General features: G+C 38.4%; 2 protein-coding genes across 2 annotated transcripts; one reads left to right on the forward strand and one right to left on the reverse strand.

The window, feature by feature from the left end:
* Window positions 1–15555: 15555 nt before the first annotated feature.
* On the forward strand, window positions 15556–18635 carry LOC104088616 (protein ARABIDILLO 2). Its single transcript, XM_009593324.3, has 3 exons — window positions 15556–15683; window positions 16474–17963; window positions 18221–18635. The coding sequence occupies exon 2, from the start codon at window positions 16525–16527 to the stop codon at window positions 17929–17931; it is 1407 nt and encodes a 468-aa protein (XP_009591619.1). The 5' UTR covers window positions 15556–15683; window positions 16474–16524; the 3' UTR covers window positions 17932–17963; window positions 18221–18635.
* LOC104088617 (heavy metal-associated isoprenylated plant protein 47-like) lies at window positions 18069–18731 on the reverse strand. Its single transcript, XM_009593325.4, has 3 exons — window positions 18606–18731; window positions 18443–18521; window positions 18069–18375 (listed from the first exon to the last, which is right to left on the reverse strand). The coding sequence occupies exons 1-3, from the start codon at window positions 18609–18611 to the stop codon at window positions 18233–18235; spliced, it is 228 nt and encodes a 75-aa protein (XP_009591620.1). The 5' UTR covers window positions 18612–18731; the 3' UTR covers window positions 18069–18232.
* Window positions 18732–20462: the final 1731 nt, after the last annotated feature.

A 20462-nucleotide genomic window follows, 5' to 3' on the forward strand; every position in this document is an offset into this window, starting at 1 on the left:
CTTTTGCGGATTTTAGGTCGTGACATTCTTGATATATTGATTCTATAGGAATATAGGCGTTAATCTATTTTGAATAGGCGAGTAGTAATTCGTGAGAACACTACGAGAACACTTACTCGATTAATTAGAAACCATAAGTGAATTGTATGAAAAGGAGAGTTAATTAAAACACAATAAGATTGATGAATCGATCATAGTCCTGGAATGTTTATCTCTACTGAATTCTCAATAACTATTTTCTTCTTTCTATATTAGTTAATTGTCACATTCACTGCTTAGTTATAATCACACAATTTAACTTTGACTGACTCGACTGAATAATAATTTGAGTGAAATTAGTAGGTAGTTAACACAAGTCTCTGTGGGTTCGACACTCTACTCATCATTATATTACTTATTGACCACGTATACTTGCGTGTGCATTTGAGAGCAGCAATGAACAAGTTCTAGTTTGACAAGAAAGGATTGCTCAAGTGGTAAGCACCATTCACTTCTAATTTTGAGGTTGTGAAATCGAGTCATCAAGGAACCAAAGTATTTACAGATTTTTAGTGCAATAAAATAAAAGTTAAATAATTATTCGTAAATTAACCCTCAAGATGTGCCGCAAAACTTTGTAGATTTTTTGTTAGCAATTGAGTTCCAAGTGCTATTCTAAAATATGTTGCCTTTGGAAGATCTTGAAATTTTACCCTACATAACAATCCAAAGTGGCCCAGCTATGAAAATAACTATGTTTGTTTTTATTACTTTATTTACGCATTTCAAAGAAATAGCCAATGGTACATGTTTTATGCGTGTAGCGTGTACCTTATATTAATGAGTACACAATTTTAAAAAATCACATGAATATTATTAATAATATATTTGAGTTATAAAATATAAATTAAAGAAAAAGTGTAAGTCCCTAAATATAATATATTTTAATTATATTTAACTATCTCAATAAAGAAAAAAAACCTGTCTAATAAAAGTTCTCAGATGTCATATTATAATTTCTGTGGACTTACATAGAAGATCTTATGAAAATTGTTATTATTTATGTGACCTAATACAGAAAATAAACAAGTAACAAAAAAGAAACAAAAATAATTAATGACAACTATTTTAGAATATTTTATCTTCTGTTGGTTCATCCTTATTGCTTCGAGTTTGCATTTTTACCAATTTGACTCTAAATACTATACAACAATCAATTTTTGTATTCTCCAATATTTTTCACCAACAATGCTCTTCGTATATAAATATATTTGTGTGCCCTCAGGGATCGTTTTATTCAAAAACAAGTTATACATAGATTATAACTCAGGGATTTGTAATATATGAATTAGTAATGTAGAGATTACTTCTTGTTGCGTGTTTGATTCATTGCATTAAATTAGATATGCAAGATATCATTTAAAATATTTTTTTAAAACTAAAAAGCAATGAGTTTACAATTATACCCTTAGACGCTTGAATTTCATAGGCTTCTAGAAAAAAATACAATGACAGTTATATCCTTTGGATGTTTTATCTATGTATAAGTTATACATGTACTAGTTATTCTATATTAATAGTGTGTAACGACTCGATCGATTATTTTATGTAAGTGCCCCCGTTTTCCCTTTTTATGCTTCACACATATGTGTGTATGATTTTATGACTTACGGGATTGATTAGTTTCGTTTCGAGAAGATTTCAGATTGAATTGGATCCTTTGGCTCTTGGCTTAGAAGCCTAAGTTGATTATGTTGACCAATATTTAACTTTTGTGAAAACGGCCCCGGAATAGTTTTTTGATGGCTCTGATAGCTTCACATTATGATTTTGGACTTGGGTGTATTCCTGGAATCGAATTCGAAAGCCCGTAGGTTGATTTGTGTTGTTTTGTCAAAAATTAGAAATTTGAGGTTTAGAAGTTTGAACGTAGGTTGACTTTTGGCTATCAGGTTCGGAATTTAATTTTTGGACTTGAAATAGGTCTGTTATTCTATTTAGTACTTGTCTACAAAATTTGGTGTCATTTGGAGTTGATTTGATAGGATTCGAATGCTTAGTTGCTACTTTAGAAGTTCTTGAGCTTTACTTTGAAATTCATGTATTTTGGTGTACAATTCGTAGTTCTAAATATTATTTTTGTATTTTGATCATGCGAGAGAGTTCGTGTGATGTTTTTAGACTTGTATGCATGTTTAGTTGGAGTCCCGAGGGCTCGAATGAGTTTAAGAAGTGATCTGGAATGGTTTGAACTGAAAATAGAATTGTTGGTGTGCTGGTGCTCTGTTGTCGCAATTGCGAGCACTAGCCTCGCAAATGCGAAGGTTACAGGGGGTGGTCTTATGTTGTAATTGCAACTTATCCCTTCGCATTTGCGAAGTCAGCAGGCTTGGGCTTGGTCGCATTTGCGACCACTTGGTCGTTTTTGCGAAGGTGTAATGACCCGTCAGGTCATTTTGAGTGTATTAGCCCTGATCCCCTATTTATTGCCTCCTATGTGTTATATTATAGTTACATGACTTGACGGGGTGCTTGGTTTTGGGTTTCGGAAAAGTTTCAGAGTGATATGGGACACATAGTCCCTAAACTGAAAGTTTATGTCGTAGAAGTTGATCGTAGTATGACTTATGTGAAGACGACTCCAGAATGAAATTTTGACAGTTCCAATAGCTCCATAGGGTGATTTTGGTCTTATGAGTGTGTCCGGATATTGATCTGGAGGCCCGTAGGTCATTTCGGCATTAATTGGAGAAAGATGAAAAGTTGGAAGAATTTTAGGAAGTTTGACCGGGAGTGGATTTTTTGATATCAGGGTCGGATTCCGATTCTGGAAGTTGGAATAGGTCAGTAATATCAATTATGACTTATGTGCAAATTTTGGCGTCAATCGGAGTTGTTTCGGTATGAATCGACGTCGGTTACGGAATTTGGAAGTTCATAGTTGCTAAGCTTGAATTTGGATTGCGATTTGTTGAATTCGTGTTGTTTGATATGGTTTTCAGCCTCGAGTAGGTACGTTAGGTGTTTAGGGACTAGTTGGTATACTCTGGCGCGGTCACGGAGGCCCCGGGTGTGATTCGGATTGATATCGGAACAATTGTTGGACTTATGCATTTCTGAAAAATCCTAGCTTCTAGTGTCATCGCACCTGCAGAGGGTATAACCATAGGTGCGAACTCGCATGTGCATGTGAGGAAGCGCAGAAGCGGAGAAGGCAGCCCAGGCCAGGGCTCGCAGGTGCAGAAAAGGTTCCGCAAGAGCGGCTTTACTTCTGTGATGGAGAGGATCGCATGTGCGTACCTGAACACATATGCAACGCACGAGCCACAGGTGCGCATGCGCGGGTGCGTTTGTTTTTCCACAGAAGAAGATCCTTTAGACTTAAGTGAAGTCTGCACCTGCAATGGGTTTTCCGTAGGTGCGGAACCGCAGATGCGGCTAAGGCTTCGCAGAATCGATTCTTTTGGGCAGAAAAAGGGAAAAATCGAGGGTTTGATTTCATTTTCATTTTGGGACTTTGAGAGCTCGGATTGAGGCGAGATTTTGATGGATTTTCAGAGGAAGTGTTGGGGTAATGATTATTGACTCGTTTGTGATTAATTCCCATGAATCTACTGTTAATTACACCCTTTAATTATTGTTTTGGAGTATAAAATTGGGGAAAAGGTTTAGAAGTTCCTAGACTAAATTCTTGGCTTTTGAAAGGCGAGATCGAATCGGATTTGAATAATTCTTGTATGGTTGGACTCGATATCGAATAGGTATTCGAATTTTATAATTTTGGTCGGGTTCCGAGACGCGGGCCCGGGTTGACATTTTGGCGCGATTTTTCAATTCTTTGCTAAAATCATTATTTAAACTAGTTTCCTATAGTTATATTTAAAGTATGAAATTATTTTGGCTAGATTCGAGCCAATCGGAGTTGGAAAATCGAGGGAAAGACCTTCTAATCGATTGATTGAGCGTGGTTTGAGGTAAGTGATTTGTCTAACCTTGTGTGGGGGAAATTCCCCTTTGGTTTTGGTACTGTGGTGATAATTTGTGATATGTGAAGACTGTGTACGCAATAAGAATCGATCATCAAAACTCAAGATTTCAATTTGAAAACTCATTTTTCTCAAACTTTTACTTAATGCATCGAACCGCGCTAGGGTCACCCTCAACCGCAACCAAATTTGCGTACAAGTCCAAAACCATCATACAAATCTACCAGAATCATCAAAATACCGATCCGGGGTATTTTATGAAGAACATTGACCGTGGTCAACTCAAGTTGTTTTCAAAACCAAAAATCACATTTTCTTTAAACTTTCACGTAAAAACTTTCTGAAAAACAACAGGGACCACGCACGCAAGTCATATAAAGTCTAATAAAGCTATGAGAGGTCTCAAAAGAAAGAAATAAGGGCTAGTACTCAAAATGACCTATCGGGTCATTACATTCTGCACCTCTAAAAGAAACTTTCATCCTCGAACGAACATAGAAAAGTATATGGACTGGTAAAAAGGTGTGAGTATCTACTCCGCATATCGGACTCGAACTCCCACATAGCCTCCCCAATCGGCTGACCTCTCCACTGCGCTTTCACAGAAGGAAAACTCTTAGATCTTAACTTTTGAACCTACCGGTCTAGAATAACCATTGGCTCCTCTTCTTAGGCCAAATTCTCATCAAGCTGAACCGTGTTGAAGTCCATAACATGTGACCTATCCTCATGGTACTTCCGAAGCATGGATACATGAAATATCGTATGAACCCCTGCTAGGCTAAGAGGAAATTCAAGCTTGTAACAAACCTCCCCAACTCTCTCCAAGATCTGAAATGGGCTAATAAACCTCGGGCTAAACTTTCCCTTCTTCCGAAACTGCATCGCGCCCTTCATAGGCGACACTCGGAAAAGAACCTTCTCACCTATCATGTAAGCTACATCTCGAACCTTCCGGTCTGTATAAATATTCTGCCTAGACTGAGTTGTATGAAGTTGCTCCTGAATCATCTTAACCTTCTCCATAGCATCATGGGCCAAATCAGTGCCCAACAATCTAGCCTCTCTAGTCTCAAACCAATCAATCGACGAACGACATCGCCTCCCATATAAGGCTTCATACATAGACATCTGGATGCTCGACTAATAGTTATTGTTGTAGGCGAACTCTGCGAGTGGTAGAAAGTGATCCCATGAACCTCCAAAATCCATAACACTTACACGTAATATGTCCTCCAAGATCTGAATAGTGCGCTCAGACTGTCGGTGAGTCTGAAGATGAAATGTGGTACTAAGCTCGACTCGTGTGCCCAACTCACGTTGTACGACTCTCTAAAAAATGCAATGTGAACTGCGTGCCTCAGTCAGAATTGATGGAAAGAGGCACTCCATGCAGGCGGATAATCTCTCAGATGTAAATCTGAGACAACTGCTCTGAAGTATAGGAAATCATCACCAGAATGAAATGTGCGGACTTAGTCAACCGGTCCACAATAACCCAAATTGTGTCATATTCCATCAAGGTCTTTGGTAAGCCTACCACAAAATCCATAGTGATGCGCTCCCACTTCCACTCCAGTATCTCCAATCTCTGAGTCAACCCTCCCAATTTATGATGCTCATATTTCACATGTTGTCAATTCAAATGCCGAGAGACATAAGTAACAATATATTTCTTCATTCTCTGCCACTAATAGTGCTATTTCAAGTCACAGTACATCTTCGTGACGCCTGGGTGAATGGAATAGAAAGAACTGTGAGCCTCCTCAAGGATAAAATCTCTCAACCCATCAATATTTGGAGCACAAATCCGGCCTTGAAGCTGCATAACACCATCATCACCAATCGTGACCTCCTAAGCACCACCCTGTTGCACCGTATCCCTCAACACCATCAAGTGAGGATCATTAAACTGACGAGTCTTGATATGCTCCAACAATGATGATCGTGCCACAACACAAGCAAGAACCCGGCTAGGTATGAAACATCCAATCTCACAAACTAATTTGCCAAAGCCTGAACATACATGGCTAGTGGCCTCTTTGCTACCGATAAGTATGTCAAACTTCCCATGCTCTCAGCCTTCCTACTCGATGCATCGGCCACTACAATGGCCTTTCCCGGATGATATAATATGGTAATATCATAGTCTTTCAATAACTCTAACTATCTCTGCTGCCGCAAATTAAGATCTTTCTGCTTGAACAGGTGTTGGAGATTCTGATGGTCGGTATAGACCTCACATAGAACGTCGTATAGATAGTGCCTCCAAATCTTCAGCGCGTGAACAATGGTTGCCAACTCTAAATCATGCATAGGGTAATTATTCTCATGAAACTTCAACTGACAAGGCGCATAGGCAATCACCCTACCGTTCTGCATCAACACCGCCCCAGTCCAATACGCGATACCTCACAATACACGGTGTAATATCCCAAAGTAGGCATCACCAATACTGGGGATGTAGTCAATGCAGTCTTGAGCTTCTAAAAGCTCACCTCACACTCGTCAGACCATCTGAAAAGAGCATCCTTCTAGGTCAATCTAGTCAAAGGATCTGCAATGGATGAAAAACCCTTCATGAAACGGCGATAATAACCCGCCAAACCCAAGGAGCTCCGAATCTAAATTCCCTCAATCTTCTTCGGATCCACCTTGAACCACTAACTATACATCACGTGGCCAAGAATGCCACTAAATCAAACAAAATTCGCACTTGGAGAATTTAGCATATAGATTCTTCTCTCCCAAAGTTTGGAGCACGATCCTCAAATGATGCTCATGATCTTCCTAACTGCGAGAATAAACCAATATGTCATCAATGAACATGATGGTGAAGAAATCAAGATATGGCTAGAATACACTGTTCATTAAGTGCATAAAGGCTGCTGGGGAATTGGTCAGCTGAAAAGACATTACCAAAAACTCATAGTGACCATAGCGGGTCCAGAAAGTCGTCTTCAGAATCTCTGAATCCAGGATCTTCAACTGACGATATCCCGATCTTAGGTCAATCTTTGAGAATATCTTAGCACCCTGAAGCTAGTCAAACAAATCATCAATATGCGGTAGTGATTGCTTGTTCTTAACTGTAACTTTGTTCAACCGCCTGTAATCAATACACGTCCGCATAGTGTTGTCTTTCTTCTTCACAAATAGAACTGGAGCACCCTAAGGCGAGACACTCAGTCTGATAAAACCCTTATCAAGAAACTCCTGAAGTTATTCCTTTAATTCCTTTAATTTATGGTGTTATGCGATGCGGTGCAATAGAGATGGGCTGAGTGCCTGGTACTAAGTCAATACCAAAATCAATGTTTGATCAGGTGGCATGCCCGGTAGGTTTGCTAGGAACACATCTGGGAAGTATCTCACTATCGGAACTGAATCAGCGGTAGGAGTATCATTACTAACATCCTTCAAGAAGGCTAAATATGCCAAACACCCCTTCGTGACCATCTGTTTTACCTTTAGAAAGGACACCACCCTGCTGGGAACATGACTCAATGAACCTCCCCACTTCAATCGTGGCAATCCCAGCATAGCCAATGTCACGGTCTTAGCATGACAATCTAAAATAGTGTGATATGGTGACAACCACTCCATACCTAAAATAACGTCAAAGTCCACCATGCTGAGTAAAAGAAGATCTACCCTAGTCTCGTAACTGCCGATAGAAACCACACACGAGTGATAAATGCGATCTACCACAAAAGAATCTCCCACAGGCGTAGACACATAAACAGGAGCACTCAAAGAATCACGAGACATACCCAAATATGGGGCAAAATAGGATAACACATACGAGTAAGTGGAACTCGGATCAAATAAAACTGAGGCATCTCTATGGAAAATCGGAACAATACCTATGATGACCGCATCAGATGACTATGCCTCAGGTCTAGCTAGAAATACATAGAAATGGGGCTGAGCCCCATCAGTCTGACCTCCACATCTCCGAAGACATCTCCCTGGCTGGCCTCCACCTCTAATGGCCTAGAAACCACCTCGGGCTGCCTGACCCCCGCCTCCAGCTGGCTGAGCGGGCGTCGGATCAACCGGTGCCAGAACCATGGCAGGAGAACCCTATTGAGGCACGTCGCTCTGAAGTCTAGGACAGTACCTCCTGATATGACATGTACCTCCTGATATGACCTATACCTCCATACTCAAAGCACTCTCTCGGCTGCTGAATCTGGGACTGACCCTGACGACCCGGATAACCACTATGATAGCGTTGAATCGATGGTGCACTGATGGGAGTTAGAGGTGCACTTTAAGCTAGCTTCTCTCACGAGACCCATAAGAACCACGACTACCCTAAACATTGTGTGATGCCTGAAGTGTAGAATAAACCGGCCTGATAGGATGGCCTCTACCAAAAGAACCCCAGCCTCCAAATGAGGCACCACTGAAACCACCAAAATGACGAGGCCTCTTCTCAGATGTCGCCTCTCTACCCTGACCACGAACCCTTTCGATCCATCTAGCAATCTCTAAAACTCGGTTGAAAGAAATATCATCCTCAGTCTCTCTGGCCATCTGTAGCCTGATACCATAAGTAAGGCAATCAATAAATCTCCTCACCTTCTCCCTCTCAGTAGGGATCAAGACAACTGCATGGCGAGATAAATCCACAAATTTGGTTGTTCTGGGTAACAGTCATGCTACCCTAGTAGAGGTGCTCAAATTAGCTGCGGTAGTCCTCTCTTAGAGTAAAAGGGATGAACTACTCCAAAAATAGTTGTGAGATCTGACCCCTAAGTAAGTAGAGGTGAACATACTGGTCTGCCCCGACCATACTCCTACCACCACTTCTTGGCAGAATAATGCATCTGAAACACTGTGAAGTCAACTCCATTGGACTCCACTATGCCCATGTTGCGCAATACCTCATGGCAACAGTCTATGAAATCTTGTGGGTCCTCAGAAGGTGTATCACCAAAGCGAACAGGAAATAACTTAGTGAACTTGTCCAGCCTCTTTAGCCCCTCGGACGATATAGCGGGCCTCACCATGAACTGTTGGGACCGCCGGAGTTTGATATTCATGAGCCATCTACTCTGGTGTGTGAGTGGTGGGATTCTAGGCTCTTTCCCCAGCCTGAAAGATAGTTGGTGCAATAGGAAATAATCTGGCATGGTCCACACTCTCCATAAGGCCCATCGGGCGGACTAGAGCGTCCTGAAGTACGGGAGTGTCTATGAACCCATCCGGGATCTGAGCTGGTCTGACTGGTGCAGTTTGAACAGGGATCTCCTCCCCCTGCTTGATTTAAGGCTCTGCAATAGGTGTTGTTGCGCGTGCTCTAGGCTGAGCTATGCCTCTTCCCCTACCTCAGCCCCGGCCCCTACCCCTGGTAGTGGCTGTAACCTAGGGCTCCAGAACTTGTTCTACTGTGGATGTTGTGCGTTTCCTCACCATCTGTGAGAGAACAAAAATAGAATAATTCAAACTCAATAATAAAATAAAATCACACAATAGAGAAGAAAAGAAGTGAAAGTTTTCTAAAGCCCTATAGCCTCTAGAAGATAAGTACAGACGTCTCCGTACCGATCCTCCAGACTTTATTAAGCTTGATCATGACTCGTGAAACCTAGATAACCTAGTGCTCTGATACCAACTTGTCAAGACCCAAAATCCTAACCGCGGGTTGTGATGGATCCTAACGTCCACTTGCTGGGACAACCAACATTAGTACACAACTAGTCATTTTAAAACCAATTTGAAAGCAATTTAATAAGAAATAAAGCTGTAGAAATTTAAAATAGATATAATAACTCCAAACGCTGACTAATCAAATCCCCGAATCTGGTATCACAAGTACATGAATATTCTAAAAGTGCTACACCCATTGTATGAATAACAATACAATTGTTTGAAGCAAATTAAACAGTAACCTAGATAAGGAAGGAGACTTCAGGGACTGCGATCGTCGTGCAGCTCTACCTCAAGTATCTGTGAAAAGCTAATCCGAGCGAGCCTCCACTAACTGATACTTGGACCAACACCAAAATCTACACAAGAGGTGCAAAAGTATATTATGAGTACAACCGACCCCATGTACTCCGTAAATACCGAGCCTAACCTCGATTGAGTAGTGACGAGGCTATAAGAAGGCACTCACTATAAACATGTACGAATATAAATGAAATAATGGCAAAAATAGAGAGAGCAAGAATTTAACATAAAACCGGAACTGAAAACACATAACAGAGGACCCAGAATAACACTTATGCTCAACTTCTCAATTCAACATGGCTATAGTAAGAACAGTTAGACACTGTAAAATAAGTCTTCTCCACTGTAGCGCGCAACCCAATCCACAACTATATATACATAACATGTCTTCTCGTTGCGTTGCGCAACCTGATCCACAATTATATATAAATAATATGTCTTCTATGTTGCGGCGCACAACCCGATCCACAAATACATATACAAGTATCGTTGCGGCATGAAACCCGATTCCAAACAGTAATACCAATATTCGTTGTGGCGTGCAATCCGATCCCAAATAGTAATACCAATATCCGTTGCGGCGTGCAATCTGATCCCACACAATAATACCAATAATCGTTGCGGCGTACAACCCGATCCCATATAGTAATAAAATAAATGTACAACTACACCCAACTACGGCATAACTCAAATAAAACGCAAGAAGAGAATTACATAATTACAGACATAAACCAATTAAAAATAGCTATCTAATAACATACAAGGTCATAAAGCAAGTAGCGACAGTCAGTAAATAAAGACACGAATCTATGAAAACAATTAGCAAATTAAGGTATGTAATGGATAAAGGCATGAATTTAACAAGTAAGGACAAGTAACAATTAGAGCATTTAACAAGTAATAACATGGATTAAATAAAAACATGAAATAATTGAAGACAATAAATAAATATCCCAAGTCGCATGCTTAACCCGTGACAACATATATATACTCGTCACCTTACATATACGTCGTCCCCACACATAAATCAATTAGCAAATGAACCAATCAAATCTTAATTCCCTCAAGTTAACCGTCAAGGTTAACCACGACACTTACCTCTTTTCGTAACCAAATTAATGATCAACCATGGTTTTTTCTTTAGAATTAGCCTCCAAACCAATCAAATCTAACCAAATATAATTCAAATGATTCAAAATAAGCTTTAGAAACTACCCACGTATGAAAATGATTCATTCTTTAATGAAATTGAAAAAAGTCAACAAAGGTCTACCTCAGGCTTGCTTGGTCAAAATCTGAGATTCGGATCAAAAAATTCGATTACCCATTAACCCTCGAGCCCAGTTATGTAATTTATTTCGAAATCCGACATCAATTTGATGTCTAAATCTCAATTTTATAAAATTCCTAATTTCTACCCAAAACTCCTAATTTCTACCATGAAATTTATAGATTAAGGTTAAAAATCAATGGGTGATTATGAAAATATATCAAAACTAGTTTAAAATCACTAACCAATGAAGTTGGGATGAAAATCTCCTCAAACTCCTCTCTAGCATGAACTCTAGCTTTCAAATATGGTGTTGAATGAATAAATCCCGACTTTGAGCTTTTAAATAGCTGGGCGTCAGTGTTCTTCGCGTTCGCGAAGCACCTGACGTGTTCTCGAAGCACCTGATGCATTCGCAATGTGCACTGGCCCATTAGCCTTCGCATTTGCGAAGTCCCAACAATGTCCGTGAAGGCATCCCCAGCAAAGCCTCCGCATTAGCGACTTGTTGGTCGCATTCACGATGAAGGACCATCCTGCCTCCCCCTTACCAACCAAAGCTACGCGTTCGCCGGAGGCCATTCGCATTCGCGAAGGGAAACCCTCCCCCCAGGCCATCGTATTCGCGATTCACCCTCGTGTTTGCGTAGTGTACGAGTACCAGCCCAAACTTTTTCCCTTCGTGATCGCGACAAAGGTTCACAATCGCGAAGCAACGGACACCAGAGCAAAAATCAGCAGTTCTCTAAGTCCAAAAATGGTCGGAAACCAATCCGAAACTCACTCGAGCCCCTCGAGCTCCAAACCGAGCATGCACACAAGTGTAATTACATCATATAAACTTGCCCGCTGCCTCAAATCATCAAAATAATATTAAAAATAAGAATGGATCATCAAAACTCAAGATTTCAACTTGAAAACTCATTTTTCACAATCTTTCACATAATGCGCCGAAACGCGCTCGGGTCACTTCGGACTCAACCAAACGTGCGTTCATGTCCAAAAATATCATACGAATCTACCAAAATCGTCAAAATCCCGAGGAGGTCGTTTACCAAGAATGTGGGTCTTGGCCAGCTCAAGTTATTTTTAAAGCTAAAAATCTTTTTTTTTTTAAATTTCACATAAAAACTTTTTGAAAAATAACACGGACTATGCACGCAAGTCATATAACATCTAATGAAGCTATGATAGGTCTCGAAACATAGAAATAAGGGCTAGTACTCAAAACGACCTATCGGATTGTTACAAAATATTTCGTTCCTTCTCATATTCTAGAAATCATTCAATAGAGCTTGAATGTAAGTATGGTTTCCTAACTCATGCGCTATCTCGATTCGCAGAGTATGATGAACATGTGTACTAGCAACGTGAATAGAGAAACTGCTCCTACACCTGACGTAGCTTCATAAGAGGCACCCATCAAATCTAGGGGCTGACCTCCAAAGGCCACAGACTATGCCAGTTTCGACGGCTCCAAAGATGGTAGAGGAGCTAGAAGAAGAAGAAGATAGAATAGTAATTTGATAATTTTTAGATTGTTGTTGGAAGATTCTAAGAACTTCAATAACTTATACTCCCTCTGTTCCAGTTTATGTGAACCTATTTCCTTTTTGGTCCGTTCCAAAAAGATTGACCCCTTTCTAAATTTGGAAACAATTTTGCTTAAACTTACAATTCTATCCTTAATTAGAAGCTTTTATAACCACACAAATATTCTGACCCCTTTTTGACTTGTTTAGGACCATAAATTCTAAAAGTCTTTATTTTTTCTTAAACTTCGTGCCCAGTCAAACAAATTCACATAAATTGAAACAGAGGGAGTATATGAGTAAGTATTGAGTTGTATAATATGTATTAAGGCTTAAATCCAAGGGTGATTATTTAGGGATATTTTTGCTATGTTTGAGCCCTAAATAGGGCTTGTGAGCAATAAATAAATGACTCTTGATCTCCATTAATTATTATTGCATAGATTGCAGGTTGATGGTGAGATTAGATTGTAGAGGTGTTGGAAAGCAAATTGAGATACGTTAAAACTTACCACCCTCTCCAAACTCATATCAAAAAGCCATTTAGAAATAACTTCTAAATGTGAATCCTAGCTTATGGAGATGAGCTAGCTGAAATTGCATCATTTTCTTGCATAGTAAAATATATAAGTGCTATTAATATTATTTTCTTGCAAATGTAATATTATTTTAGTTTTAAGAACTAAATAAATGAGGAATGGCACTTGTGATATTTTGTTAAATGAAAATACATGAATTATGAAAATGCGTTAATTAACAAATGATTGATTTAGCCATGAGTGCCATAAATGGTAAATATAATTATTTATGTGAGTTACTTGAGCTCACCGAGATTGGATTTGAATATCTTTTTCTCATTAGGTCATGAAACTACATGTGCTTGTGTAGGTGTGGAATCTGTCGTATGATCTGATACTATGACAAAGTAGCCCCCCCTCCCCCCCCACTAGAGGGTACCATTATGTTACCTTATTAGCATGACTGAGTCAATTCATACGACATAACGATGAGAGGACCTGAATAAGTAGGATAATGAAACTTGCCGCTAGGTGGATAACCTAGTTGACATTTCTTTCGTGTGGGTGATGGTATAGATCTCCCGGTAAATGAAAAATCTCACTTGGTTTTGTTAATCTTAATGCTAAAGGAAGATATGTTTAACATTATTATTTTATTTTATTATCTAAACTGTTAATTGATAAAGAAATTCTTTTTTATATCGATTGTTTATGCATATTCACATTTCCTAATCTTATCCCATTTTTTGTTGAGAAAATAATTTATAATTCGTACAAGGCATGTGAAGCTTAGGCCCATTGGTCAAATTTCTATTTTCTGTTCCAGGGGCTGGACCTGAGCAGTTCGATCCCTTTGATAGAAAATCTCCACATCTCTTGTTGCTACTATTTGGTGAGACTTCACACTTGTACTTGTGGAGGACTTTATTACTATTTTTTTGAATCGTCGGGTATGCTTTGATTGACTATTTTATTCCCTATTATAAAACAGTAATAGTGTTTATTTTATGTTGATATTCTATGGTTACTAGGACATGCGTGAATCAAACTCTTTACTTTTATATTTTTTCATTTAAAAGAAAAGGTTGTTCTAAATATCGTATTCATGCTTTATCTTATTTATAAAATAATTATATTTTTGAAAAGCTTCCACATTCTCTATTAGGCATATAGATGGGTATTATAGTATGGGTTAGTTCACTCGGGTATAAGTGCAGAGTGTCGGTCACATAATTTTGGGGCATGACATTGTGCATATCTAAATTTATATTGTTTTGTGATTTTTTTTATTTTTTATTATTATTATTATTATTATTATTATTATTATTATTATTTACTAACTACACAGGTTTATGAAAGAAAATATCTTCGGTACAACCCTAGCCACTACTTTATTGGAGATGTCGATGATATTTACCGAGTACTTCGTACACTTATGCGATACTTCTGCATTATGTATAAGTATGGACCCGAGCCAGTACCGAGCATGAGTGAGCAGATCGAGATCTGTTCGAGATTCCAGTGATGAGATACCAACTTAGTTCGCGGTAGCTTCAGATGATTTATGTATTATTCAGAGACATAGTTCGATTTTTATTTTTAGTAGGTCATGACTTGTGCTACCAATTTTTGAGATTTATTTTTTAAACTTTCATTGTGTATCAAATATTTAATCTAGTTTATGTTATTATCCTTGCAACAACAAATACAGTACTATCACACAATGTTATTATCCTTATTAGACTTATTATCTTTACGGATGTCGATTGTTATGATGTGATTTTGGTTTACCTGACTCAAGGGGTTAGGTGCCAATCATAACTAGGTATTTTAGGTCATGACACTTCAGGTCTTTAGGAGAAAATTTAAGGTTTGAAATTTTGAACTGCCACAACCTAACTTCAACACCTCGATTTTGAAGCTTGAATTACAAAATTCAAACTTCAGACTCGAGTTTGATTTTAGAATTCAAACTTCAAAATCTAGGTCTGATGTTTGATTCCTAAAAACAATGACTAAAATTTAAATACTGTACATTTTCATTTGTCATTTAAATAGAGATCCTAAAAGCGGCTCTATGTGCACTTTGTAGCCATTCTCATGAATGCTATTTAGAGATTAATTGGCCAGTACTAATTTTTGTCCTGAAAAACTGAAATTCAGGATGCACTGACTAATTCTTAAATACAGCCCTTTAGAGTGGCTACATGGTGCCATGTATACCCCATTCGACCTCCACGGTCACCCTATATCACTTCAAATTATGGGCCTAATCCATTTCATTTATAGTCGGTCTGAACTGTGAACTACAAATACCCAACCATCATTTCGTATTTATCGGTTTTCTTTTCCAATCTTCTTTTTCATTCGTCTGTCGTCCTTATTTTCATTTTCCCATTTGCACACTCCTGAAATTCCCAACTCGCTTCTCCATGAGGCAAGCTCTTTATTGGAATTATTGTGTTTTGTTATTTTGTTATTTTGATGCTTTGCACCTATTTGCCAGCTTACTATTGTTCTACGCCTGAGAATATAACTGTATCTAAATTCTTTTATTTTTATTTTAACCTCAATCGCTAGAAATAAGGAAAATGAAAGACACCCGTTTAGAAAATATCAATTAGTGAAAAGGGTTTGCCTTGGTATATATACTAGTGGAAGGTTCCTAGGTATCTTGTGGAATAGTCGATTGTGGAATAGTCGTGTGAGCAAGTAGACTCGATAACACTATAATAAAATTAAAAGATACATTTGTTTTCTAATTAGGCTAATAGTATATGGTATGATAAAATAACCATGACAAGGCTTGAAAACTTTTACTTTGACATTCTTCATTTGATTATTCCATTCACTAGTATCTGTATACTTGTACTAGAGAGACAGCATGTATATTTGTAACTTTTGGATATCAACAGTGGTTCTATGCTGTAAAGAAGCCTAACTTCATTAATCTTCCGTATGTGTCTGTTCTTAAATTTTTTATGAAAATTGTTGAAATTTGTTTGCATAGCAGTAGTGTTTGAATATGATTTCTACGAGCTTTTGGCAAACTTGCATAAATTATTACTCTCCAAAATTACGGTTCTATATATGTGGTAAAGTAGGTTTATCAAAACAATTATGTCTAGTATGTGTAGCGTTTTGCGTGCCTTTTTTTTACAACATAATCTTTCAACAAATGGTAATGTATGTTCGGAGGTTAACTTTCCTTCCTCTGATGTTTACAGCACTGAGACTGAGAGTGTACAGCGTGACCATAGAAGAGATTCTAGTTTGTAATGGCACAGTCAGGTAGAAAAACTGAAAGGCTTTGCATAAACTGGGAACGAGCATTTGATCTTTATTTAAACGCAATCGCATGTGACAATGAGGTTTTATGGGTCCAAGCTACAAGTAAGCTTGCCAAATTGTCGAAACACGCGCCTGAGGATCTATTAGCACGCACAGTTCCTATCCTTGTAGAGCTTCTTAGAAGAATCCCTTCCACTGATCTGAGTCCTTCAATTCAGGAAGCCGCTGCTCAGTGCTTGAAAAGTGTTGCTTGTCAAGGGGAAGGGAGATTGGCTGTACTTATTGGTGAATCAGGTGCCATCCCTTCTATTTTGAGTTTATTAACGCATTCTGATGGGAGTTTGCGAAGGGCTTTATTGAAATGCCTTAGAAATATTGTCACATTCGCTGCTGATAATCGTGTGATTGTAGCTACACATGGTGGGCTGCAAATCATTCTCAATTTGTTGAATACCTGCTCGGATGATCTAAAGCGATACTTGCTAGAAATTTTGAGTGCATTGGCTCTTCTGAGAGAGGTTAGGAGGACCATTTTGATTTCAGGGGGCGTTGGTTTTCTTGTTGAATCTGCCAGATGTGGCAGCATGGTATCTAGATATAGAGCTGCTCAGGCAATTGGGTTGCTTGGATTGGTTAAGAGAGCAAGGCGCACGCTTGTTGACTCGGGCATATTTTCGGTGCTTTTAGAACTAGTTCAGGTTGGGGATACTTCCACCAAACTCGTAGCTGCCAATGCACTTGGTATGATCTCATCTCATGTTGATTACATTAGACCACTTGCTAATGCTGGAGCAATTCCTTTGTACGCTGAGCTTCTGCAAGGAACTGAACCCATGGGTAAGGAGATTGCGGAGGATGTATTTTGCATTCTAGCATTGGTAGAGGAGAATGCTGTAGCAATTGTTGAACACTTGGTTAGAATTCTTAGAGGAGACAATGTCGAAGCTAAAGCTGCGTCTGCTGATGTATTGTGGGATCTCGCAGCTTACAAGCATTTACCGTCTGTTGTGCGGGATTCTGGTGCAATTCCTGTTCTGGTTCAGCTGTTGGAAGATCAAAACACTGATGTGAGGGAGAAGGTTTCTGGAGCTATCGCCCAGTTGAGTTACAATGAAGCAGATAGAGCTGCTCTTACAAATTCTGGAGCTATTCCGCGATTAGTAGATATGTTGCAGGACGAGTCGGAGGAAATGAGAGATAATGCTGCGGAAGCTCTTGTCAATTTCTCAGAGGACCCATCACTGGGTGATAGAATATCAGATGTGTTAAATAGTCCTTCATTCCAGAATATGCAAGAAAGACTGACGCAAATTCGTGCTTCAGATGCTCATTTGGCTTCATCCCTTAGACATATGAGCTTTGAGCAATTAACTGTGGACCCTGCTCTTATCTGACTCCTGATTCTGTTACATAGTTTTTCTTGAATGTGAGTATTATCTTAATAAAAGCATTATTCGACTGTTGCCCTGTCTGAAACTTGTTGCAATGGTTCAAGTAAAGGTAAACATAATTGATCTTGAAGCTAAAAGCATCACACAAAACGATCATTGATCATAACATTTAAAGAAAGATATTGTTGACAATGAACATATAACTAATTGGGTTTGTTTCTTCTACATCACAAATATATCTGTTTATTACACTCCACGGTTACATTTATTCTGAATGCAGCTCATTTTTCAGAGTTCCTCTTCTTCACTTGATTTCATCAACAAGCACCAAGCTGGCGTGGCCGACCTTCTTCCTCAACAAGGTGGTTATACCAGCAGCATCTACTTGTTCTCCTATTATCACCACTTCATCTTTCTTCTCCCCTTGTAATGCCACCGAGTTGACTCCTACAGAAAGCGAAGAGAAAATGAGAACCAGGGCTAGTATATGTAAGTTATAGGAAATTAGCAATACCAGTTGACATAGCAGCAATCATCAAGGATTTTGATTGACATTTCTGGCACTTATGCTTCACTCTTATGACAATCTTTTGCTGCAGTATTGCATGAAAATTGTCTGAGCTTAACTAAATAGCATTGCTGTTAAAAAAGAATATGTACTGAAATTGCATTCTTACCAGCATTGCTTAATACACACAGCTTAATTAGCTTGGTATTTAGTTGTTACCTTTCTGTAAGATCAGGACGAGGAAGCTATATCACATACACTGGTATATATAGGAGCACTTCTAGGAACTGGCTTAGGAAATATTTTTAAATAAAATAAATAGAACGTCATGAAGATGAAATTTGCCTATGAAGCTTTGGCCATGTTCAGCTTTGCGTGTATCGAATTCACTTCACAACGACTGGGACAGTCTGTCTGGTGGACTTTGCCTTATTTGTGGCAGAATCAACCTTTCTCATTTGGGTAATTTATGCGAAATAGATGAAATATACCTGATTTAAACTTGATGAATCGACCTTTACAGTTTTTAGCATTCTAACTTATTAGACTTCTAAAATTATGGATTCATATATAATATATTCTCAATAGCTTAAGCAAAATTTTTCACAATTAATCTCGACCTATTGTCACAAGTACATGAATTTGGATTCCTATCCTAGATTAATACTTAGTTCCAACTATTTTTTCAAGCAGTGTCGATAGATGGGTAAATACTTACTGCACTCGGTATTTTTACCAAACTAAGTAGTTTAACCTTAACATTTAAAAATTATAGTAAAAAATATACTCTATCATTTAATCATGGTTAAGTAATAAAAATGTATAATGGTACTTGTCTTGCATTTATTTGTTTGATGTAAACGATGGCTGCTGATAAATTTTTACTGTGTTCATGTATCGTATGTCTACGTAATTATTTTAGAAAAATACGTTTACATATTAACATTTAACTAAATTTTGGTGAAACGGTGTTTGATAACACCATTTGGGTGAAGCTGCTGGATGCCTCCCCCATTGCATTATATAGAATATGAACTCGTATGTAGTTCACAATCTAAAGCCAAAAAGATGAGAAAAAGAGATCAAGATTTGATGTATGTTCTTCAGTCTTTCACGGAGATGGTTGGTTAAACTATGAGTTGGGTAGCAAGAATTCTGCTAGACTACCCTGCTAAGTGCCATGAAAGAAGGGTAATACATTAAGTCAACTATAAAATAATAAGTCAGCCTTTAAAAATTATGTCCAATATTTTAAAGAACATGCACTGCTATTTAGAGGTGGAGTTAGGATTTGGACCTTTTGGGTTCGAAATTATAATCCTTTTAAGTTATTGAGTTCTAAATTAATAATTGATCAAACCTGCAACTAACACTGTGGCTCTGCCCCTGCTGCTATTACATCTTGAGACTATGATACGCGACAAGAAAACAGAATTATTTGCATAAACCTCCCTCCTTCTATTACCATCCAATCAAATCAGTGGCAAAAGTGTTTAAGATTTAATATATAACACAAATACAGAAATTAATATTAAATTCCTTAAGATTGTTATTCCCGCCAATATTGCTGTATTTGTAAATAATAATTCTGCAAAATATAAGTTAACGTAATGAAACAATAATAAATTCGAGCCCACTGAATTCACAGTGTTTCCTTAAGGAATTTAATCCCCTCCTAGTACCCAAGGTAATGGATTATTTCCTCCCAGGATAGAACGAATAACACACTGGTGTAGCGGTACTTCAAACCCCAGTGTTTCAGCGAACACAAAGTTCGGTAGCAAATCACACTTACAGTTGCTTTGTTTGAAGTTAAAAACAATGCAGAACGAAGGAGTAGATACTCAGAAAATCGTATGGAAATGCTGAGAGGAAGGGGTGCAATGTATAGCCAATTTGTTGAGCGAATTGTATGTTGTGTGTTGAGTGTCTTTCTTCAATATCTGCTGCACATATATATAGCAGCAAAATGTTGAAGAAGACCAAACGTCCACCCTCCATGGTGGAGCAAGCATTAGCTTGTTTG

The sequence above is a fragment of the Nicotiana tomentosiformis genome, chromosome 6, assembly GCF_000390325.3.
Source record: "Nicotiana tomentosiformis chromosome 6, ASM39032v3, whole genome shotgun sequence".
NCBI classification, from domain to species: domain Eukaryota; kingdom Viridiplantae; phylum Streptophyta; class Magnoliopsida; order Solanales; family Solanaceae; genus Nicotiana; species Nicotiana tomentosiformis.